This window comes from Marmota flaviventris, chromosome 17 (assembly GCF_047511675.1).
Source record: "Marmota flaviventris isolate mMarFla1 chromosome 17, mMarFla1.hap1, whole genome shotgun sequence".
Taxonomy (NCBI): Eukaryota; Metazoa; Chordata; class Mammalia; order Rodentia; family Sciuridae; genus Marmota; species Marmota flaviventris.
This window is the reverse complement of record NC_092514.1, coordinates 70,780,282-70,804,628: the sequence shown is the minus strand read 5'-3', so window position 1 is coordinate 70,804,628 and position 24,347 is coordinate 70,780,282. Positions and strand designations below refer to the sequence as shown.

The window sequence follows — 24,347 nt, the reverse complement described above, 5'->3', positions numbered from 1 at the left end:
ATGGGATGAGGAGGGCAGTGGGATGGAGGAGCAGGAGAAATGGGAGACCTGCTTCCTCCTCCCCTCCTCCTCTGGTCTCTCTCACCTGGACTAACATCCACCTCTGGCCACCAATGTCCCCCTCCATCCCGCTGTCCACATCAGCATCGCAAATGCTTAAAAACACAGTCACGTGGCTCCTCCCTTGAATGACCTTGTCCTAGGACAAGCTCCAAGTCCTTAAGAGGTGACTCAGCAGTTCCACTCTCAGTGTAGACCGGGTGTGATGGAAGACAGGTGTCCAAACAGAAGCTCGCCCACAACAGCTCCCAGCAGCCAGAGGTGGACACGGCCCGATGCCCATCGTGGAAGGAGGGTCAGCACTGTGCACCATGCCCCTGTACCAGGGCGTGGCTCAGCCCCAGAGGAAGGAAGTGCTGGCCCACGGAGCGGCAGGGATGAGCCTGGAAGTCTCTGTGCCAGGCAGGAGCCAGGCCCGAAGGCCACCTCCTGTGCAGTTTCATTTCTGTGCTGCTCACACGGGACAGGTCCACGCAGGCAGAAGCAGATGGGTGGTTGCCAGGGACTGAGGAGGGCGGGGAATAGGGAGGGACTGCAGATGGACATAGGATTTCCTTCTGGAGTGACGAGAATGTTCTGGAACTCGTGGGGACCGTTGCACAGCACCGTCGAGTGTATCCTGAATGCCACTGAAACGTGTACTTTAAAATGGTTTAAATGGCGGGGGCTGGGGCTGTAGCTCCGTGGTCGAGAGCCTGCCCCCCACACATGAGGCACTGGGTGCAATCCTCAGCACCACGTAAGAATAAATAAAGATATTGTATCCACCCACAGCTTTAAAAAAAGCTTTTTTTTTTTTAAATGGTGAACTTTATGTTATGTGAATTATCCATGATTTTTAGAGTCCTCAGTGTGTCCTCCAGGCCCACCTTCTATCAGGCCATTATCCCTTCACTTTGGCCTCCAATCGTGATCAACACTTCCTGCCACTTGCTGTGACAGGGCTCTGTGCACACTGGCCCCTTGGACTTCTGTGTTCTTCATCTTCTTGTCAGGACAGCATTCTTTAGGAACCCTTAAAGAACCCCGGGGTGAGCGCGGTTGTTACTGTTCTGTGTCAATCACCTGTTCATGGCTGTGACAAAGTACCCGAGAAAATCAACCTAGAAGGAAGAAAGATCTATTTTGGCTTACGGTTTCAGAGGCTTCAGCCCACAGTTGCTTGGCCCCATTGTTGTGGGTTTATGGTGAGACAGGGACATCACGGTAGGGAGCGCACGGCAGAGTGAAGCTGTCCACCTCGTGGTGGCTGTGAAGGGGAGGGGGAGCCAGGACAAGATACAGCCCCCAAGGACCTGCTCCCTTCTAGGTCCCACCTGCTACAATTTCCAGCACCTCCCAATGGTCCCTTCAGCCGAATCCCTCAAAGGATTGATCCACTGCCGGGGTCGGGCCCTCATGAGCCAATCCCTTCCCTTAATCCCACCGCGGAACGTTGCAGCCTTGGGAACCAAGGGTTCAACATGGAGCCTTTGGGGAACATTCCAGATCAAGCCAGCCCCAACAGCCCCTCCCCTCCCCCTGCAGGGCAGGTTCCCCGGAGGTTGCGGCCCTTTTCTGTGTCTGAAGCAACCAGAGGGCAGGGATCGCGATATTCTCAGTCGCATCACATTCGAGAGACAGAAGGAACTCGGGAGTTACCTGTGACTTGCCCCAGTCCCAGCACCAAGAGCACAGGACGTTCTCCTTAGGGATTCACAGTGGAGAAGCATCCCTCCAGTCTCTGTGTTTCTCCTGGGCACCCTGCCTTTCCTTCCGGCTGTTCAAGGTGAAGGCTTATTCCCACAGGAAAGGGCGTGTGCCACCCGGTGGTTCAGTCCTGAGCTCCCCCACAGCTCTACCTAACCCAGGGGTATTTAAACGCTGGCAAACTACATAGAGCTAAATGGGCTTTGTGAGCTGGATGGCCCCCCCACCTGCCATTTATAATAGAGCTTCACAGGGAAATGAGATGTGAGCACAAAAAGGCTGCAAGTGTCCTGCCCTCCAGGAGTCCCTGGAACCTGCAGCTTGTTAGGTGATGGGTGGATCTGACCCTCTTCTGAGGTTAAGCTCGGAAGTCAAGCCCAGAGGAGAACAGTGGCACCCGCACCCCATGAGCATGTCGGTGGCCATGTTTCCAGTGGCCAGGGGTGAGGGCAAGGCCCTCTACAGCCCCCTTCGCTCCCTTCCTTACACACTGTGGTCCCTGCTGCGCTCTTGAGATTCACCAGGAGGTCAACAAAAGACTTTGGAAACCGTGGAAGGAACCCTCTGGTTGATTTTCCCAGCAGCACAAGTCTCCGTGGTTGTTAGGCACCGAGGGGAGGGTCCCTGGTGTGTGTATGGGGTGGGGGTCTGTGCCCTAAGGAACCTCTGGGTGTGTCTGATGGCACGTGACCTGAAAGCCCCTGCTCCTTCTCAACTCGGCTCCTAAGCCCTGGAGCCTTTGCAGACAGCCCCGCTGCTGCTCAGGTCATGAGCACTCCCCTTGCAATGCTCCCTTCCTCATTCCTTTCCCTTAAAGGAGTGGGTTCCCAATTTCCCCCCGCATGACCCGGGGCAGCGGCATCTGGGCGTGTGATGGCTTTGTCCTTGCAGCATCCACCAGCCTGCGGTCCAGCCTGTGGTGCTAGATTGGAATCGGAGGGATCCACGCGAAGGCACAACGGCGGTTGCTTTGATTCAAGTTGCTATATGCACAGATCAGGAACTGATCACCACCGTGGAAGCTGTCAACACGGCCGTCACCTCAAAGTGTTACCGTTCTTGTGTGTGTGGCAAAAAAATACTCTCTCAGCAAATTTCAAGTATACAGTACAGTATTGAGTGCTACAGTCACCAACTATAGGTTAGATTCCCCCAAACTCACTTATCCTGTAACTGAAAGTTTGTACTCTTTGACCGACATGTCCCTGTTTTCCCTGCTGGCCCCTGGCAATCACCACTCCACTCTGCAATTCTATGAATTTGCCTTTTTTAGATTCCACAGGGAAGTGAGACTCTATAGTATTTGTCCTATGATTTCAGTATCTATGCATATGTATGTATACACACACACACACACACACACAAGTAAGTAGACATGGAAACAAATACAGCTGTTTGAGCGAGTGTGGGTTGAGACGTGTGTATACATTTCCTGAAGCAGGAGCATCCCAGTGGCCACAGAGTGACCTCGGACTCAGATCTTGGTTCCTAAGCACCATTCTCCAATCAAAGGAACCAGAACTCCCTGGAGAAGTGGTAGATTCCAGGACCAGGAAGTGAAAATGCAACCTGAGTCAGGAGAACTTGGGGCTCCCAGAAAGTAAGGACATCCTTGCACAGGCATGGAGATATATCAAAAGGACACAGGAGCCACCGGCGGGAGCTCCCGCGGCCAAAGCTGGGACAACGTGAGCCACAAAATAGTGATACTGTTGGGTCATAACTCACATATAAGATAAATACCTGTTCATTGGTTCTGCACAAATAAATAAATAAATACCTGGAGGAGACGGAATAGCTCCCTTACAGAATTCCAAGCTACCACTTAGAAAGAATGAGGAAGGAAGAGCCCCTCAGGACTCACAGTAGTGATCGATGCGGCGAGACCCACCCATGAAAGCCGACGTCAGAGTGAGTGGTGGACTCGCCAGTCGGTCACCACTGACGTGAACAGGAATGGGACACGCGGAGTCATGTGTGCCTCTGATAGGATGGGCCAGGAAGGGCAGGCCCCCTCTGGGTGTCCTCACTGCGCTGGATGCTCTCACCCCACCACGAGGAAACACCAGGCCAACCAGACAACTGGCCAGTGCTCCTCAGGTCCTGGAAAACGGGGAAAGACTGGAAATGGGTTGCAGAAGAGAGCAAAGGAGACGCGACCACTAAAGGCAGTAGGGACCCGAGCCTGGGTCCTAAAGCAGCAAGAGGACATGGCGAGAGAGCGGGTGGGGCTGGAGGAGGCCTGGAGTCGGGTGGGTGGGGTTCCAGGCACACACCATCACACCTGGCCAGGGTATGGCTTGGGGTAGGCGAAGGACCATTATTGTGAACTCCTGTCCACATGGATGTTCTTTAAGGGTCAGCTCTGAGTTGAAGGTCTCTGAGTGCTATGCGTCCCCTTGTATGAGGACCAGGCTGCTTTGACGTGACTTTGTTTTTCTTGGCCGTGTGGTGGCATGGTCCTGTGACCTGACCTTTCTCCCCTCCCACCCCAGGGCGCAGTGACCCCTCCTGGGTCTCCAGGGAAGCCAATCAGGTCCCTTGCCCTTTGGCTCCAGCACCAGGGTTTTCACTCTTAAGGGGGAATGACCAGCAAGTGCTCCAGAGGTGACAGTATTTAATCGCATGGGGTCTGGCCCCTGGGAAGGCCCTAGGGGGCACCCACTGGAGCTGATTACGTCCAGCCCATAATAATAGCCAGGGAAATCTTTTTCCAGTTACTAACTTGCTCAAGAGAGAAAAGGCCACCGGACGTGTGTTAGAAGCCAGTGATCCATTAGAACATGCTGGGAACGTCTTTTAAAGCTTCTTACCTAGTATTGATATTTATGGTGAACAGAGATGTTTCACAGTGTCTGTGCCAGAGCCCACCCCTCAGTGGAAACTTGGTAACGGATGACTTCAGGGTATGAACCATCGCTGTTAATCACAGAGTGCCCCCTCGTAAACTGAGATGACAGCAGATCCAACCTTGCCCTGCACCGTTTCTTAGGAGTGTGGTAGACAACACTCAGGGAGCCCTTGTGTGAGCTCTGGAACCAGCAGAGCTATGTTGGAACTGCCGCAGTTCCAACATGGGTCACCGGCCGACGGGTTTGGGAGGGATACTTAACCCTGTGAGCCTCGGCTTCTTCGTCTGTAACATGGTGGGCAACACTTCCTGCAGAGGGCAGTTAATTGCCAAAGGAAAAGGAGATGGAGCTCAGCATGGGCCTGGCCCGGGGCAGGGGAGACAGTGCTGGCACCCCAGCTCTGCCTGCCGTGAGCCAGGTGCCTCCAGGGTGCACCAGGCTTTTCTGGAAGAGGTGGCTCTGATGGGGGTGTCCTCCCTGTGTCTTTGGTAGCAGGCTGCTCACCTCCCAGTTACTGACCTTCTCCCCCCCTCCTGCCCCCGGGCATCGACTTCATTGCTTCGGACCCTGCATTCACCCTCGGCTGACCACATTGGGTCATTTCCCAGTGGCAAAGCCCCGAGTTCCCAGCTGGGTGTCCTACACACGGCCACACGGCGTGGGAAAGGAAAGGCTTCTCTCTCGCTGTCTTTCCCTCCAGCTTCCTGCTGGGGTTTCTTCAGGTCCTGCCTGCACCCGCAGCCAGCAGGCCTGGGCTGTGTACTTTCCACGGTGGTGGACTTCCACGGACAGCAGTGGTCTTGCCTTGAGGGAGGTGCTGTTTTTTGTTTAAGGGTGAGGGTCCAGCACTGGGCTTCCAGAACTTTCCTGGGTCCTGCTCCCACTTCTTACTGCAAAGAAGGATGGTAAGGCCGGCCCCAGGTCTGCACTCCTTGCAGGAATCTCCTGCTGACACAAAGGCTCCCTGTTGCCACTTGGGCCTTACACGCTGCAGGGTGTCCTTGCCTCCAAACCCTTTGCATCCTGGGATGTGTAGGTGCTGATGGGAAGTGCCCTACCTGTCTGCACATGCCCCTTCCCCTCCCTGTCCTGTTTACCTTCCCTTCAATGTCCTAGAATCTCATCTCATTTGCAAAGGAATAATCATTCCTGTTTGTCTCTGGAGCCCGGGCTGGTTGTCAAACAAGACTGCCCACTGCCAGGCAGCCTCCTCTGCCCAGCCACATCCTAAGTGCATGCAAATAGCCGGGACTTCTCACCAGCAAAGCTGAAAGCTCCCCTTTCAGTTCAGTTTGCATTGGGCGTGCAGTTCAGCCCTGTTCCCTTCAGGGAGCGGAGGAGGAGCAGGTGGTGTTGGCTTTGAACTCAGGCCGCGTGCCCCAAGGGTGAGTGAAGGTATAGTTTGGTCTAAACAAGGGTGTAGGAGAGAGAGAGAAAAAAAAAAAATCTCTTTGAGTTTTGCATTGGCCAGGCGCCAGGCCGAGAGAGCCGCGTGACAGAGACCGCGGTAGAACGCTATTGAGAGCATATGTTCCCCAGTGCAGCAGCCCTCAGCCCCCAAGATTGTGCCCAGAAGAGTGTTTGGCGGGTGGAAAAGAAAGGAGCCTTTCAGCCTCTCGGATTTGGCGTGCGCTGCAGTTCTGCTGAGAGCTCTTTTGCAGTTTCCTCTTGGAACGATTGGCTTATGTCGTCCAGATGTGCACAAGGAGATGGTTTTGTGTTTTGGCTTCCAGATGTGCACACACAGGAAAATGGGCTTCGGCAAAGTCGGGGGCCTGCAGCCCCTGGAATCTAGAGAACCCACAATGCCCTGGCTGGGTTGGAATCACCAAGCTTAGGATCTAGAAAGGCACTATGGGTTGCCCTATTTATCTCCTCATTTTATAGCTGAAGGCACTGAGAGCCAGAGAGCTGTGACTGCTGTCTGCTGCTTCACCCCTGACAGTCGGCAGCAGACATCAGCCCTGCTAGAATTCTGGGGCCCGTATCTGTACACACATCTGTCTCATGGCTGCATTCAGCGGGCTTAGCAGGAGGTGTTGGGACACACGGTGTACAGACAGGCTCCTAGCTTGTGTGCTGCCAGGTCAGGAGAGGGAGGAAAGCATGAACAATAAACATTTTTAAAAAAGAACATATCATATGGTAGGTCAGAAATGCTGTCAGGAGAGAAGGAAAGATGGAGGTTTCGAAGGAGGAAAGAGAACAAGAGAAAGTAGAGTGGGTTTTAGGTGAGGTGAGGGCAGATTTCATTGAGAAGGTGACTCTATCAGTTTTCTATTGTTATAGAACAAAATACTTCCAAACGTGGTGACTTCACCCAGCAAGCATTATCTCATGTCTTTTGCAGGCTAAGATCTGAGAGTGGCTCTATTGAGTGGTCCCAGCTCAGGGACTCTCATGAGGGCACATTTCAAACGTCAGCCTGGGCTGCAGCCGTCTGAAGGCTTGACTGGGAACTGTAGGAACCACATCCAAGATGGCGCACTCACTTGGCTGTTGGCGGGAGGACTTGGTCTTCCACACAGGCACGCCCAGGAGGCTGCTTGAATGTGCTCCCAGAGCAGCAGCTGGCTTCCCTAGAGCTAGTGGTCAAGAGAGGGACAGACGGAAGCTCTACAGTGCCCTTCAGGTTATGACCTTGGAAAGGTCAGATGACGTGGCCTTGAGAGGAGAAGTAGCAGCAATCACATGGCTGAGAAGGGAAGTTCCAGCGAAATGCCCTAACGTGCGAGGAACCAAGTGTTTTTGTGGGAGCACAAGGAAACAAGGGGGCTGGAGTAGGAGACCTGGGGGAAGAGCAATAGAAGAGGAGGTCAGAGAAGAGTGGAGGGCGGGAGCACGTGGGCACGGCAGGCCAGAAGAGGACACAGCCTCTGCCCTGAGGCTGTGGCAGCAGCCACAGCAGCATGTGGAGCAACGTAACTGGACATCACAGGTATGGGGGGGATGAACTCTAGGGGTCCAGAGTAGAGGCAAGGAGACCGTTAGGATGCTGTTCCAGGACCTGGAAGGGCTGGGGGAAGCTCCCGCCCGCTAGCACAATGGAGCCAGGAGAAGGGCTGGATCCTCTGGACAGGTTTGGAAGGTTGGTTCTTCAGGTGCCTCTTCCGATTTCTGTGAGGTGTGACAGAGTACCCAGGCCAACCCAAATGTCAGAGGCTCTCTTCCCTGAAGTGGCCACCGTTGCTTTTCCTCTCTGCCCTTCTGCAGCATCAAATGACACAAGGAGGTTTGCCAAAGACTCGGAGCCTGGCCTGGCTGCCCTCTGTGCCGTGGCCCATGCTGTATCTGCAGGCCGATTGGCCGACCCTGGAGAGCCTTAGGTTCTATGTTTGCAAGATGGAAATTGATCTTAAAGCCCCAAATGAAATAATAAATTTTTGTAATGGTGCTTAAAGCTACCTAGGAGAAGGTGTCATAATGCTAGAAACATTTCTAGAGGCCAGCAATGCTGTGTTTAAGGCAGAAGGACGACCTTCCCCTCTAATGTTTTGATCCTGCAGAGGGAGAGATTGAGGCACTTGATGAATAAGAACCTGGTGTGGGAGGAGATGTCTAGGGGGATGGACTGAAGTGTCCTGAGGCCCAAACTTGGGGCCGAGGGAAGCTGTCCACATGTCATCTTTGCAGATGAGACGTGAGGCCCTCAGCCGATCCTCCTTAGGGGTCTTGAACTGCCTCCTAAACTATTTGAAGTTCACAAACAGACACAACTAAATTGCTGTTAGAAGTGAGGCTGGTGCCTCCCTCAGGAGAGGCTTGGTGAACATGGAGTCCAGGCTGCAAGTCTGGGGGCGGGGGGTGGCAACGCTCTACTTCTTGATCTGGATGTGGGTGTCCTGGGTTTGCCAGTTTCTGATAATTCAACCATCACAACATTTATATTATGTGCTCTTTCTGCACCTAGGTTCAACAGCAATCAGACATCTTTTTAGAAAGGTAATGGAAAGTTATTCTTCTTCCCAAAATAAGGCTCCCACACAGAAACTAAAATCCTGCCTTTAGAGGGTCAGTAATTTCTGCTCAAATTCCAAATGCCTTAGAGAGAATTAGCAAATAAAATTGCCAGTGGCCATGGATGGTTCATATCAAAGAGTAGAATTTGGGGGATTTTGTGTCAATGGGTCCAAATAGCATTTACTAGTTTGTGTCCAGTTTCTTTCACTCAAAATTTTGTCTGAGAGATGCCTCCAGCCTGCTGCCCGTAGGAGCCGACCTTCCACTCCTGCCCCATACAGTGTTCCATTGTATGGTTGGAATACAATTCACTTATTCATGCGGATGTGGATAGGCGTTTGCATGGTCTCCAGGCGGGTACCATCTCTGGTTGCATCACCGGGGTTAGGAGGACTCCTGGGGTGTGTCTTTCTGTGACCATATGGGCACCTTGCTCCCAGGTGTGTGCTCCCGCCACACTGGAGGAGGAAGCCTCTCTCCTGGTCAGTGCCTAGGATTGGTTTTGTTGCTGGGAGACTTATCAGGGAAGGGTCCTTAGGGCATGCCGCCACCCCCACCCCCACCCCCCGGAATCAGAGATCCCTAGGTCATAGGGGAGCGTCTCTGAACTCCTGCAAGAGGGATGTGCAGTGGTGGCCTGAGTCACCTCTGGCCACCACCTGCCTTGCAACCTGATCACCTGGGGGCTCTTCCCTGCCCTCTTTGGGGAGGGCAGCAGATGTTAAGGGAAAAGGTGGGTCATCCTCATCTCATCTCATCTCATCTCCCCAGCCTGTGCCAATCAGGCTGCAGGAAGCAGGCGGGGAAGATCCCTTGCGTGCTAAGCCAGCTCTGCTGAGCAGGTAGGGCCGGGCTGCCCTGCGGGGAGCACCCGGCCCCTACCCACCTGCAGGCTCATCAAACACCTCGACAGGCTGCCTGAGTGGGAAGCCAATGATGTCATCTCAGGCCTGAACAATCAGGCCTTTCAGGGCAGGACGGTAACAATCAAAACAGTGTGTAGGGCCTGCCGCACAAGGACACGCGCTCACCGCCCTGGGAGGGCCTGCAAGCCAGGCAAAGCGAGGCTTGTCAGGAATAGGCACAGCCAGCAGGCCAGAGAACGTAGCCCGGAGAGCCAGGCTGCAGGTGCCAGGAGGAGGCTCAGAGAAACCTGTGACTCTCCACTACCTCCCCCAGGGCGGCTTGCTCCAACCCAGAACTGAACCCCAGGCTGAGCCATGATCCACGGGGTTCATGCAGGGGAAGCCGGGTACAAGGATGCAAGGTACAAGGTGCCCTCGAGGTTGGCACCCCAGTCAGGCTGACACCAACCACTGTCTCAGGACCTGGGGAGAGAGGCCTGGGGGTTCTGAGCCTCGTTCCCACCTCCAGCCCCAGCAATCTTGTCTTTCTGCAGCCGAGCTCTGCGGAAGGCTCACCTCCACCAAACCAAATCATCCTCGGCCTGCTTCCTGAGACCAGAGGCCTGGTGCACACTGCAGCAGCTTCTCTAGCTCAGACATCTGCTGAGTTAGCCAGCTCACTTGTATTGCTCATATGGGCCGGTGGAGCTCAAGCCAGGGCGACGTCATCCTGCAGGGGACCTGTGGCCATGTCTGGAGATAATTCTGGTTGGGGCTGGCTATGGGTATCTAGCGGGAAGAGGTCAGGGTTTCTGCTAACCATCTTACAAGGCACAGAAGGGACCCCCATGACAAGGAACTTGTGACTGAGTGTCCCCAGTGGGGATGTTGACAGCCCGTGCTGTGGTGAGCCATTCCCATTCCCGTGGTTTGAGCCATTCAACCCGGGTAACAGTGCCTAGGATGGTCTGATGGGTCTGTGTAAGACCTGGAGCTCCCACACATGGCTCAGGTTTAGAGGTTCCACTCGGTCACTTCCCGTCTGGTAACCCTGGGGACGCGTTACTTAACTCATCTGTGAAATGAGGAGTGATGCTCAGGAGGCGATCCAGAGGACCACGCATGCAGCCACCTGTCAAATGCTCACAAACACACCTGACACTTAGTAACCCTCGGTAAATGGCAGTAAATAGGATCATCATTTTTAACTCCAGCCGCAGGGCCTCAGCTCCCTCTGATGGCATGGTAATGGAAGACTGTTTGCGTGGCTCCTGCTACGTGCTCTGTGTTGACTCACAGGGAAGCTTCCCCCAGGCTAAAGTGAGAGGTTTGAGTGCAGACAGACAATAAATGGATTTCAAGCCCCCACGTCACCCAGTGACTGACTCAGCCCAGGATTCCGTGTCCCAAAGATGGGGTGGGGACCCTGGGTAGAACCCCAGGCTTTTGGCCTTAGAGGAGCCCTGGGCTGGGCAATTATTACTCAGGTTTTAAAAAAAAAAAAGAGAGATTCTGCTGGGAAAGACTCATAGAGGATAAATGGGGTGGATGTCGAAGGTGATAGGCTTTGGATCAGACATTTGATGTTTTTATTTGTGGGTCGGCTCTGACTTGGGGAGGGGAGGAAAGCCTGGGTGGCCCGTGCTGTCACATCTTGGCTTCATCTGCTTCTTCCTTTCTGAAGTGCGCTGTCTCTCTCTATTAAATCTGCCCCCTTTCTTCTAAGTCCATCTAGAAGGTGGCCTCATCGAGGAGGGCTCCCCATGACCTGCTCAGTGCTTGGGGTCTCCACCACAGCTGCCAGCAGGCTTGGGTGTGTCCTTCTGCCCTGTGTGATTGTGAACTTGAAGGTGGGGTCCTTCTCGGCGTCGTCTTCCTGTGTGGTGTGAGCTCTTGCCTGGACCAGGGCCTGGGGCTCCGGTCACTCCTGGGAAGCTGGCCACCTTGCTGTTTCAGGGCCTGGTTCCCATCAGAAGTCTCAGAAGTGAGGAGGCTGAAGAGAACTCCCTGTGAGGCCCCCTGGGCACAGGCTGCAGGGTAGGAGGCCTGAGTGCCTGGCTCAGCACTGCCCCCTACAGGAGTGGGCAAATTTACCAGTAGCCACCGTGGGACAGGCACCCAAGCTGGGCTCAGGGCTGTGACTGGCTCACAGGGATCGTTTCTCCCCACACAGGAACCCTGCAAGGGGTACAGAGTTATGCCCATTTCACAGATAAAGCAGAGGCTGGCACTGGATTGGCCACGGTGCACCTGGGGCTCCCACCCAGGGGTGTGTGACTCACATTCAATGGGTCAGATGTCCTCCAAAGCCATTAAACTTGTCTGGGCCTCTATTCTACCATCACAGTGAAGGTGTCCAGCAAGGTGACCTCCAAAGGCCCCGTGGCCCAAGTGCTGTCTGACCTCTAACTGCCGAGGTAGGACTCGGAGCAGAAGGAGCTCTCAGGAGATGAGAGGTCAGCCCTGGGGAGATGGGCTCAGGCATCTCCCAGGAGGCAGGGGCCACAGCCCACCGGGGTTGGCCTAGCTTCCTGTTTCCCGTGTCTTGGCATCAGCGATCTCTGAAGATAAGGACAGGCCCCGGGAGGGCTCCCTACCTAGTAGCCTGGAGGGACCTGGCCATGTGCCTCTACCAGGCTGAGACAGCAAGGAAGAAGAGTGACAAAGCCCCTCCGGGCTGCTCACTTCTGCCCTGTGTGCAGACAGGAGAGGCCCAGCCAATGACAGCACCCTTCACCCTGCCTGCACCACCCTGGCACCCCTCGTGAGCCAGCCTCCTCCATCTGCTGGGAGTCAATATTTATGAGTGAGCCCCGCCCCCACCCCCCACAGGTCTCCCACCCCCGGGGTTTTCCAGCTGCCTCTGGCCCTAAGCAGCCTGAATTGCTCCTTTGTGTCCCTGCCCAGGCTCAGAGCAAAGTGCTGCCGTCCCTGCAGGGAGGCCATCTCTTCCACCCTGCAGTGCTCGGCCAGCCTCTGGGTGTCACTCAGGGCAGGGCAGGAGACAGCAGCCCTCAGGGACTGACCTGGTACCCCCTGAGGCTGGCAAGGGTCACAAGGGAGCTGACTCTTTAAAGGGAGATGTGGGTGACCAAGGGTCCACAGGGTTGGGACTTGCACGAGACCACTGCGAGTGTTGCGTCGGCCGTTTATTTTTGAACATCTCCTGTTCCAGGGTTCTGCCTTGCCCTTCGTGACAGGTTGACGTTCTCATCCCCAGTTTGCCTTTGCCACCTATCCTTGGGTGCTTCCAAGGGTGACCAGCTCATCCCCCCTTGTCCTGGGATGGGGCTGGTTTAGCACTGAGATCCTGTGTCCAGCTCCAGGCACATGGGAATGGTTGGGAGCACTAGTTTGCACCTCAGAGGTCACCTGACCCCTTGGCCTCCTGGTCTACGCACTGCTGGGAGGCTCTGGGGTTGGACGTCCACTGCCACTCATCTGCTCTCCGAGTCCCTGGAGGGAAGTGCTTGTCGTCTTCCTGTCTGCCGCTCGCTCCTCCTGGGGACTGAGAAAAAAATTAAAGATCAATGTACACTGGGAAGTGGGCTTTAGGAACCAACCCTGCTTCAGACCTCAGGGCTGGACTCGGGGTCAGTGGCTCTCTGGGCCTGTCCCTCCCTGGCAGATTCCCATTCCCAAGGGAAAGGAAGGGCAATGTTTGGACGCCCAAGCCAAACCTACCTCCTCCTCCACAAGGCAGCCCTCCAGGACAGAGCCTTGGCTCACCTTCCTATGAGAGGCCTCCCCAGGCACTCGTGCCCCCTCGGGCAGCCCACAGCCTGGCCCAGGGACACTCTGCCCTATGAACCCGCCCTCCTAGCCTCCGCCACTTCTTCCCTGAAGGCCCTTCCCAGCCTTCTGGCAAAATCCCCTCCTTATTGCTTCCTGGCAGACCCTGGTGACAGGTCACCCTGGGGCTTGGCGGTCATGGGAAGGGCACCGTCAGAGGGCAGCTTGCGGTTCTGTTGGTGAAGGGCCCTTCCTTCCGCCTTCTCTTCCCTCCCATCTGCTGGTCAGGGGGCAGTCTAGAATGGTGTCTTTGTGACGCTGTTTGGGAGGGCCCTGGGTGGATCTGTTCCCTGCTTACTTTTGGAATCGTCCCAGCCTGTTCTGGAAAGGAAACCTCTCATTTGGGCTTTTCCTTTCCCCAGGCTGCAAGGAGGGAGGCCACCCAGCACCACTCAGCCAGGAGCGCTGCCATGCAGTGTCCCCTTAGGGGGAGACCAGAGGGGTGCACAGTAGGGCTGCAGGAGGCCGGGGGCTTCTTCCACGCCACCAGCTCCTGGGAGGTCCCCTTACCCCGCCAGCCCGTCCAGGCTGTCCCTTCCTGCGTCAGTGCCCCCTCACCCTCCCAGGCCTTCATTCCCTCTGCACCTAATTCACCATCACACCTAACTCAGCTTCGACCCTCCTGCTCTTCGTTTGCTGGGATCCCCATCCATGGCTTCACATTCTGCAGGGAGTGAGCACCCCGTCTTCAGGCTGCCAACGCAGTCGCTAGTGGTCCCCTGGTGTCCTCGACCTGAAACCTGTGTTGGGGATCGGGACAGCAGGGGAGGAGCTCCTGAGACCCAGGCGGGCTTAGCAACCATCCTCATCCCCTCTGATGACTTCTTATCCAGAGGTTCTCAGTGCTGTTCCACGCTCTTAAATAAATCTTCAGGCCCAGAGTCCAACGCCACGACTCATCAGGACCTGCAGGAGAGGGGCCAAGATCCTGGCCTCTGCTAAGGCTCCCTGGTGACCGAGACCTGGTGCTTTGAAAGAGCTGTGGATTGAAATCACGTTTCAGAGCTGATCCAAGTGGTGGGGAGAAGTAGAGGGCGTGGAGGGGTCCGGCCCTTCCATGGGGTCACCTCTACCTAACCGCTGTGGACATCTCGCAGAGGCACAGCATACAGACCAAGGGAACATGGCCCTGGGGAGGGAGACCCACATTCACAAGGCCGTGTAGGAAGGCAGGAGAGGCAGCCCTTGGCGAGGAGTGCAGGAGCCCAGCAGTGCTCCAGGAGACTCGAGGTTGGCCCAGCGAGGCAGCGCCCTGCTGAGAAGCCTGGCGGGGTCAGAGGGTGTGGCGCCCGGTTGGGCTGGAAGCCCTGTGCCAGAGCCGGGCAGGGCAGAGGTAACAAGCCTTGCCAGGGATGGAAGAAAGGGGTTTCTGTGCTGCTTATCGGGATGGTGGCTCCCAGGCAGGATGTGGAGTAGGCTTCCACAGCCCGCCCTGGGGATGGCTGCAGTTAGTGCCTTGTCACGGCCAGGACTTTGGACAGGGCGCGCCACCTCTGACTTGCTAGTGACATTAGCTGGCAGCCCTGTGGTCATGCTGGGGGTGAGTCGTGTTGTCCTTGTGCACACGGGGACAGATAATGACAGTGTCTGAAAGGCAGCCACCAGCTGCTATTTTCACAAGACCTGGTGGGACCCCTCAGCCTCCCTCACTGGAAAGAAACCTTGGACTCGGCGCTTTCAAAACGTCAAGAAAGCTGATGGTGTTCGCTCCGCCAGTTGGGGGGCAGCAAGGAGATGCTGAAGGAGGTCAGAGGGAAAGGGTCCCACTGTAGGTGGCCGAGAAGACAGGGTGGGTCTGAAATGTTGGCAGGAAGGTGCCCATAGGTTTGTTTTGTTTTGTTTTTTGGTACCAGGGATTGAACCCAGGGGCGCTTAATCCCTGAGCCACATCCCCAGCCCTTTTTATATTTTATTTTGAGACAGGGTCTTGCTAAGTTGCTGAGGCTAGCCTTGAACTTGTGATCCTCCTGCTCAGCCCCTGTAGTCCCTGGGATTACAGGAGTGCACCACCACACCCAGTTTACCCATAGGTTTGTTCCTTCCACAGAAATAAGTTTCAAATCTCCCCTGCTCCTGGATAGGCGCTCAGGGTCTGCTTGACCCCGGACAAGCTGTAGTTCCGCCTGTAGCTGATTGGAACAGGCATAGACATTGTGTCCCAAAGCTGGATTGTGTAGTCCTAGACCTGGAGCCCAAGAGGCAAGCTGTGAGCTGTTGAGTGATCCCGAAGCCCTACTCCCTGGCAGAGATGGGTGCTCATCATTCCCCCTCTGCCCCCTGCAGATCCATAGAGCCCAGGGCCTTTCCAGGGAGAAAGGGAACTCTTGACCCTTTTATCCAGCCCTGTAGACCAGCTGAGGACTGATGGTTGTGGGATCAGAAGACCTGGGAAAGCAGGAGGCCCAGAGGGCCCACCAACTGGTACCTGTGCACACTTCAGGAGCAAGGGAAGAACAAGACCTTCCCCTGACAATCCAGCCAGGTTTCTCTTCTGATCCTCTGATCTCTCCTGATCCCCATCTGCCTTGGAGAGTGTGTAAAGCCCCTGTCCATTCCCTGCCCTGTCCCGAGTAGAGGCACTTGAGAGAATTTTAAGACTGACTGTCTGCAGATACCAAGGACAGAGTCTTAAGGGTCACCCAGAGCTGACTCTCGGGGCTCTTCATCCAACGAGGGTTTCCATCCCTTGAAGCACTCCAGCCAGTGGGGCCCCTGCCCTACCCTAAAGATAACCTGTCACCAGGGACCCAGGACAGGTGCTGGGCGAGGATCCACATTCCTCCCTCCTGCGATGTGTGCTACCTGCCTCTGCGCGGGCCCTAACCTTCTCCTTCCTCCACCAGTCACAGTCCCCACCTGGCTCCCTGGTGCCAAAGGAGGGCTTTGGGCTTTGACCAGGAGCCCCCAGCCGTGTGTTTTCACGGTCCAGACCAAAGCTTCATGTGCCTTCTTGGTTTTCTTCAGGAACTTGGCCATTGGAATTGGAATCCAGAACTTCCCGGAGGGCCTGGCCGTCAGCCTCCCCTTGCGAGGGGCAGGCTTCTCCACCTGGCGAGCCTTCTGGTAAGTGCTCAGCGCTGCTGTCACAGGCAGGGTCATGCTGGATTTGAGGAGCACATGCACCATATGAGCTTCCTTCTCCAAGAACAGTCTTCCCATAAAACACCCATAAAACATGGCTCCCCACGGAATAGCCTTGTCTCTGACCCTCGACCTCTCCACACACCAGCCTGGATGGCCATGCTCCCACTGCGAAACCTCTCTGTGGTGAGCACACCGTGCCCATCAATGTGGGGTGCACCTGCTCTATATGCCACGAGCCTCCATGACACCGGTGTTGCCAGCACCTGACCCTCATGGCCACCCCAGTGGCTCCCCATGCCCGTCACCCTGAAGACAGGAGCACGGCAGCAGCATCTGGGGTGATGGCTACTGCTGCTCTCATCCACACCGGTGCTTCCCCCCCAGCCCCCCGCCACGGGCTTCCCTAACTGTACCTTCAGCATCCGCCATCGGGCCCACGATTCCCACAGGGGAGCTGGGGAGTCAGATGATCCTCCCGAGTCACCTGGCTCACCCATGGTGACTCCTGATGAGACAGGCTCCCTGCCCTCTGCTCGGGGTTCCAAGCCTCAGATAATTCTTTGTTAAACAACCTGTTCTCTGGGAGGTACAGTGAGCACACTTTAAAGGACGGTTAATAACCACAATTTAAAAATGCCTTCCACTTTATAGGACCTCATGACTTACAAGTTCTTGCACATACTCACACCCCTCTACTTCCACCCTCTGTTACCCCTCTCCAACGTTGGAGTCCACTGGATAGAGGATCTGAGCCAGGACAGATCAAGGTGGCCTTCGAGACCTTTGTGTGCGAGAGCTGTGGCTCTTACTTCACCCACTGAGGTGCCAGGAAGACGGGAGGAGGGGGCCAGCAGCGGCCCCGGCCCACTGCAGCCTGGGCTTGACGTCAGAGCCACACTTTCCTCACGTGACTAGCCAAGGTCACGACTTGTACAACCAAAGAGCTGCCGGTTCTGCTGTCTACTCCTTAAGGCCTGGGGAGCCAGGAAAACATGGCCCCTGAGAGGATTCCGCAGCAAACCCAGGCTCTCTTCCCAAGTTCACCTTCTGCCCTGGCCAGGAAGGGGTCCGAGATTCAGAGTCCTCACAAGTTGTCCTCTCCTTTGGTGAAACGGGGTGGGAAAGACACCCCTGACCCCATTTTACTGAAGGAGGGACTGAGGCTCACAGGCAGTATTGTCTTGGCCGTCTGTCTTCCTTTTCCTTCCTTTCCTGAGGGTTGAACCCAAATCCCGGGAGCTCGTTAGCACTGAGATGCATCCCACATCCCAGCCCTTCCTAGTTTCTCTTTTGAGTCAGGGTTTTGCTAAGTTGCTGAGATTGGCCTAGAACTTGCAATCCTCCTGCCAGAAGCTGTGTTTCTTGCCAAATGCCCCCCCTGCAAAAGAGGTGCCCTGACTTTTTGTCTGTTGGTGTGGGGCTCAGGTTCTGGCTTATGGCCTGCTCTCAAAATTCTCAGCACTCCTATCTGCTGCCGTTTCCATCAGAACTCATTTAATTTCAAAAAACAGGCCCCCCTCTTGCCTGCTCAAATAAAGGGAGAGATCCCATCTTCATCCAACGTGGGAGTTGAGGGACAAGGCTCTCAATACACATGTAGCCAAGTGGCTCCCCCCCCTCCAACAGGTAGCCACTGTGGCCTGAACCCCCGAGCAAGCCAGACTCAACTGTCCATGGGTAATGCCCATCACTCCTGATTAGCTCCCTGTGGCTCGATGTGGGCATCAATGAGATGAGTGTATACACAATGTGGGGTAGCCCCACGGTAGAGTGCTATTCATCCATTTAAAGGACTGTGGTTTGAGACTACGCGTGCCCAGTGAGAAGCAGCAGAAAAGGACCACGTATCGTATGGTTCCCTTTACACGGAACACTCAGAGTGTGTAAATCCACAGAGGGAAACCAAAGTAGATTTTTGGTGCTCAGGGGTGGGAGGAGCAACAGTGGCAGCTAATGAGTATATGGGATTCTTCCTGGAGTGAGTGAGAATGTTCTGGAATTAGGTGGGGTGACGTTTACACGACTTTGTGAACACCCTGAAAACCACCAACTCCAGGTCGGGTGGGCGTGCCGCGTGGCAGGGGAATGTGCCTCAGTGAAAATTGAAGGCCTGAAGGGAGTTGGGGTGGGGTCCTGTGAGACCTGTTTTTGCACGGCCGTGCTCAGGTGGGAGGTGGGACGGGATGCACCGTTGTCACGGGCTGGACCACCAGCGTGGGGGTGCCGAGTGTCTGCTGGGCTCCCTGCAGCCGCCTGTCTCTGTTCCTCCCCAGGTTCGGGCAGCTGAGCGGCATGGTAGAGCCGCTGGCCGGGGTCTTTGGCGCCTTCGCGGTGGTGCTGGCCGAGCCCCTCCTGCCCTACGCTCTGGCCTTTGCTGCTGGCGCCATGGTCTACGTGGTCATGGACGACATCATCCCCGAAGCCCAGATCAGGTGCGGAGCTCCGGGGAACCCGCTCTCGGCCTCTCCTCTGCTTGCTTCCGTGATCACCTGCCACGTGCCCTGGCCCCGGAAGACGCGCACTGTCATCGTTGTATATAGTCTCTGCCTCTCTGGATTCCTCTGGGGCTGAGTGTTAGTCCGCGTGATACACACAAGTTCTACTGTCCAGCTACGGGCCGGCTGTCAGGTGGCAGCCGGAGGGACAGTGCCCTGCTTTGTGTCATTCTGGCTTTTGTAGCAGAATAATTTTTAAGCCAGTGCATAAGGTCAGATTAAATAATATCTTTGTGAAATCACTCTTTATTCTTCGAGTGTACAGTCTAAAGAGCCCTGGGCAGGTGACTTCTCTACGCCTCTGTTCCCCACCCACCCCCAGGAAAATGGGGGTCATGGGGACATGGACCTCATGAGGCCTCTGCTTGGGATTAAGAGTTAATCTGCCTGCCTGACGTGTGGTTAGGCCCAGGAAATGTCACCGTCATTAACCGTAGAACACGCTGCTGGAACTGGGCATTGCGGGGAGCCTTGGTTCGCAGGCGTGGTCTCAGGGGCGCTAAGTTAGTCTCACTCTTCTCCCTCTCCTTCCCTCCTAGTGGCAACGGGAAGCTGGCCTCCTGGGCCTCCATCCTGGGATTTGTGGTGATGATGTCACTGGACGTGGGCCTGGGCTAGCTCTGGGTCCCGACACACCCCCGGAAGGACAGCACCAGACCTCGATGGGACCACGAGCCTTTCTTCACATTAAACTACTGCTCCCTTTCTCTCCTCCTCGTCTCACTGCCCGGATCGGCCCTGACTGTAATAGAACTATCTTGACTTTGTTTTTGGGGGGAGATGTTGGTTTTCTTTGGAATCTCAAGGTGTCATGGAACCACAGAGTCTTGCTGTGGCCACTGAATGGAATCTTTTCCTCGGTGGGACTGTTGGGACCTACAGATCAGGGAAATCTCTGCTCTCCTTCCCTTATCTCCCTCTCTCGATTCAACCAACCGCAGCTCCTCAAGGTCACCCACAGCAGCGAGGAACCAGGAGAATTCTCCTAAGAAGTTTGGCCTCCAGCCTCCGAGCTGACTGGCCGGCAGCCCTCCTGCTCCTGGGCTGCGGGTCCTCCACACACCTGGAATTCCTGGACCTAAGCATTGTGAACACAGCAATTCTGCTCTCCCAGGCTGAGCTGGCCGGGAGACGAAGAGTCCCCTTCCTCCACCTGCCCAGGGAGTCCTGTCCGGGAGAGGGACACAGACTGAGGGAGGAAGTCGGCTAGTCTTTGGCTTTTCTATTTTTTTTTTTTTTTTAATTTAAGGCTAAAATTGGCCTTTTTGAAGTTAAGGGAATTCAGGAATTAGGACAACTGTGAGCCCCCTGACGAGGAGAGAGTGGATTCCAAGGGCAGAGTGGTTTTCCACGGTTCCCAAATCTCCTGGGCGTTAATTTGATAAGTGGATGAGCTTCAGTTTCCTACGAGACTTGGGGATACCAGCAAGCTGCTAGAACCCAAACCCTTCCTCTACTAATGAAGGGAGCCACTGAAGTGAAGGAGGGGCACTTAGGACCTGCCATGGGTCCTTCCCCACAGGCTATTTGGTAACTTACAACCCAACCGAGAACCCTGGAGCCACAGCTAGCTTTGTCGGAGTCTGGCCAGGGGGCTCTGGTTGGGAAAGGAAGAGGGATAGGAAAAGTACATATCATTCTGAAATGACCGAGCAGAACGACAGGACCTCTGTCCGAAGGCTCGCAGCCAGGAGCCAGTAATTTAGGCACTGTGTTCTCGGCGCCTGATCTCTGAGTTTACATGTTCCGTTGTTTCCAAGGGCAAATGTCCTTCTCCATGAATGCTCCAAGACCCCAAGGGCCACCCTTTGGCTGGGTCAGTGTATGTTCTTCCAAAGCACTGGTGATCAAAATTGCAGACGCATTCAGAGGGTTGATGGGTCGGGATGAGCTGGTTTGGTGGTCGGTTGGTGTACATGTGTTTTATTTTTTGTCTTTGGGTATAGTTCTGCATAATTGAGATTGTTCTTTCTGCCTGATAAGACCTTGTAACTGTGATTCATATCAATAAAGGGAATGTTGTTGTGGGTGACCTGTGTCGTGTGCTGTCCTCCCGAGCTGATGCTTCTCAGGAATGTACTGTGTGCTTGGAAGGAACATCTCCCCCACCCAGCACCAGCGGGAGCAAAGGGAGCTCAGGTGAGAAGGCCGGGAGATGTTTGGCTGTAAACAACCTCAGCCAACTCCAGCTTACTCCAGCAGGAGAGGAAATCCACGGGTGGCAATTAAGGGACTCACAGGATTTGTAGGAGAATCGGAGATGGAAATGAGTTGGAGCCGAGAAAGCCCATGGTCTGGGACCATGGCCCAGTCATGCCTGAAGAAGAGCTGGGCTTAGGGGCCATGACCACAGTGCTGCTCCCTAGACACTGGACACCCCTCTGGGAACTGTTGCCCTGCATGTGAGAGTGAATGCACACTGCCCCCAGCTCTTGGGTCCTGGCTCCCATTCACAGTTCCTTCTCATTTTTCAACAGTCTTTGGTCTGATCTGTAAAGCTAACAATGACCTCATGCCCCATATGCAACAGAATAAAAGAAGACAATTGAAATATTTATATATGTATGTGACACAGGCCACAGCTCTCCCTTTGTCCCCTGGAGGAGAGACCTGGATGCTTCCCATTTCCAACCAGCACCTCAGAGCCAGAGGTGGGGTGGGTCACACTGTGCAGGGCCTTGACCCCACCCCACTCCCTGCGGGCACGGAGACTAGCATGTCCCTGTGGTGTAAAGTGTCACTCCTTCCCCAGGGTTCATCTCTGCACTCAGTGACACTTTTTAGGCCTGTTTACCTAATGGTGTGGGAAACCCCAGACACCCAGATCACGTGTCCAGACTACTGCTGGATTGGTTAATTAATTGGTTAACTGATTTTTTTTTTTTTTTTTTTTGCTCAACATCTACATATGCCCTGTTTTCGCTCTTTTATGGAAATGTCCCCCTTGAGGGCGCTGAACCCCACGCACACCTCACCCCTGTTCTTTCCAAGGGCCAGCTGCCCCGTGGTGGAGCCTTCCTTTCTTGGGCACCAAAATCCACGATGGGTGGAGCATGAAGCCAAAGAGCAGGAGAGTCGTGAAGTGGAGGAGACACCGTCCCCCTCCCTCTTCCTCCAGACTTGCTTGGCCTGGCTGCCAGGGAGACAGCAGCCTGTGCTGGTCACTAGTCAGAGGACGTCTCCACCTCATCAGGCGACGTCTACCGAATCTCTAGTAAAGTCATGTGGGGGTCAGCACAGGTGACTGCACTAGGGTCACAGCTGTGCCTTTCTTGACCAAGGCACAGAATCCCTTGGTCCACAGTGATACTCTATCACCTTGATGCTGTGACAGGCACTGAAGAGAATTCCAAAACCCTCAGTAAGTGTCCATTCCAGTGGGGACTAATCACTGCCCTTTCCATAGCAGTCTAAAGTCACCTGTCCGTGACTCAGTCCACGATGTGCCTGGACAGTGGTCAGTATCTGGGGTGGCCACTGACACTGTGTGCAGTCTGGGCCAGGTCTGCACTGAGGAGGGAATGTCCTTGTGCCCAAATCTGCCACAGTCCTGTCTTTGCCGACATGGTCACTTCTTCATGGATCAGTTGAGGAAGCGATCGAATCCCTGAGGAAAGGCAGGTCACACACGTGCAGACAGCCCTGTCCACCGGGGGGCATTTGGAGGAGGTGCTTCTACTTGATGAATCATTTTCAGATTTGACCCATTCTGGGAGGGGGAAACCGTATATGTCTCCTCAAACCCCAATCTTGCTTCGTTCAAGTTCTTAACCATTTGACCAAACCATTTGTCTAAACAAATCTTCTTTCATCAAACTTTCTTTCCTCCCAACAGAGTGGACACCCGTCATCCGCGGCCCTCTTTAGAGCATCACAGTCATCCATTCATAGTGACAAGCTCGGTGGCTTTTCCTTTCTCAGTCATGGGTTCTTGGGAGACCCTTCTTGAGACACAGTGAGATGTTTGAAGGGCTCAGGAGCAGGCACATGCACAGCGGGCCACCTGCACATGTGACTTACAGTGTCTTCAGGACCCCACAGGCCCGGCCCCATATCAGAAAATCTCTAACTGGTAGTGGTGTTTTATGAGTGCTAGATGACCCAGTGCATGACGGCCAGCTCGGATCACAGACGGGACTCAGTGTGTTAGGAACAGTCACCTGGAGTTCAAGGTCCATCTCCAAGTCTCAGAAGTCATGCCTGGCCCCTCATTCTAGCACAGTAAGTCCAGAACCACTGTGACAAGTGTCTGCATCAGCAACTTCAGGACAAGTTAAGACAGTGATCTTCCGTCCATTGTCCAGCACCTAAAAATCCATCCCAACACCTTTCCCCACATTCATAAATTAAACTTAGACGATGTGAGTTTCTGACTTGTGCTACCTGGTTTGCATTTGCCACTGCCCCCTGCTGAGGTTTGGATGAGGGTTGATGTGTCCCCAGGGTTCACTGACTGGAACTCAGTCCTCGGGGCAGTAGAGCTGTGAGGAGGTGGGACCGCTAAGAAGTGGGGCCTGGTGGGAGGTCAACAGACCACAGGGTATCACTCTTGGAAGGGATGGGGTAGCCCCTGTGGGACGCTGGTTAGTTCTTGAGAGATAAAAGAGTGAGCCTGGCTGTTCCCTGCACTCACTTCCTATGTCACTGTGTCATCTGTCCCTCTTGTAAATGTTCTCATCACAATGCCATCTGCAGGAGGCCCTTACCAGAGGTTGAATGGATGGGGCCACCTGATCTTGGACTTTCAGCTTTCACAACCATTGGCTCAGTAAACCTCTTTCTTTATATAGTGCCCGATCTCAGGTACTTTGTCATAACCATGGTAAACTGACTGACACTCCTTTTGAAGTATGCTGGAATTTAACAGTATACGTCCTGAGTGTAACAGAGGTTAGTACACATGGACAACTGACTTTCTCTCACTGGGTGACTCCTGCAAAAGAAACGAAGGGCTTATAGTTTTTTTTTTGTTGTTGTTGTTGTTTTTGCAAAATGTTTCAGAAGACAGGAGATGAGGGTCTCTGGGGACAGAGGAGGCTCTTTGAGAACAAATGATTCAAAGGGTGCCAAGCTTTTCAAATCTTCTCCTACAGCTCCATTCTGATCCTCTCTGTCCTGCTCCTTCCTGATGGATATCCCGATTATCTTCAGAAAGGCTATGATTTTACCAGCACAGAAATCCAGCCAATTCCCAGGCTCCAGTTTTAGCTTTACTTTTCCATTTTCTCAATCTTATGGGTGAAAGAGGTAAGAAGATATTTCTAAATGTTACTGAAGTCATATTTAGGGTGCTTGATGATGGATGGAAGAACTTCATTTTTAATTGTTCTGAAGTTGCTGCTTCTTTTGCTCTTAATTGACTTAAAAATCACCAATTCTGGAGGCCACACAGCTGGGCACAGCATTGTTAATCTGTAATTGTTAATCATTGCTGTAGATCACACACACACACACACACACACACACACACACACACACACCCGAGGTGTGGGTTTGGATGACGACAGGTTACTCTCCAGGGACCTGGGGCCACTTTTGCTGAAAACTCTGACTCTTCCTTTGGGCCTGCA

At 54.4% G+C, this 24,347-nt stretch overlaps 1 protein-coding gene across 5 annotated transcripts in view; it reads left to right on the top strand.

Annotated features, from left to right (window-relative positions):
* Slc39a11 (solute carrier family 39 member 11) overlaps positions 1-20,809 on the top strand; it is a 389,080-nt gene extending 368,271 nt beyond the window's left edge. For all 5 annotated transcript variants that reach the window (XM_027946206.2, XM_071603731.1, XM_027946205.2 and 2 more), the window contains 3 exons: positions 16,163-16,261; positions 18,556-18,714; positions 19,317-20,809. In XM_027946206.2, coding sequence (XP_027802007.2) covers positions 16,163-16,261; positions 18,556-18,714; positions 19,317-19,395 — 337 coding nt within the window. In that variant the 3' untranslated portion in view covers positions 19,396-20,809. The remainder of the gene's footprint in view (positions 1-16,162; positions 16,262-18,555; positions 18,715-19,316) is intronic.
* Positions 20,810-24,347: the final 3,538 nt, after the last annotated feature.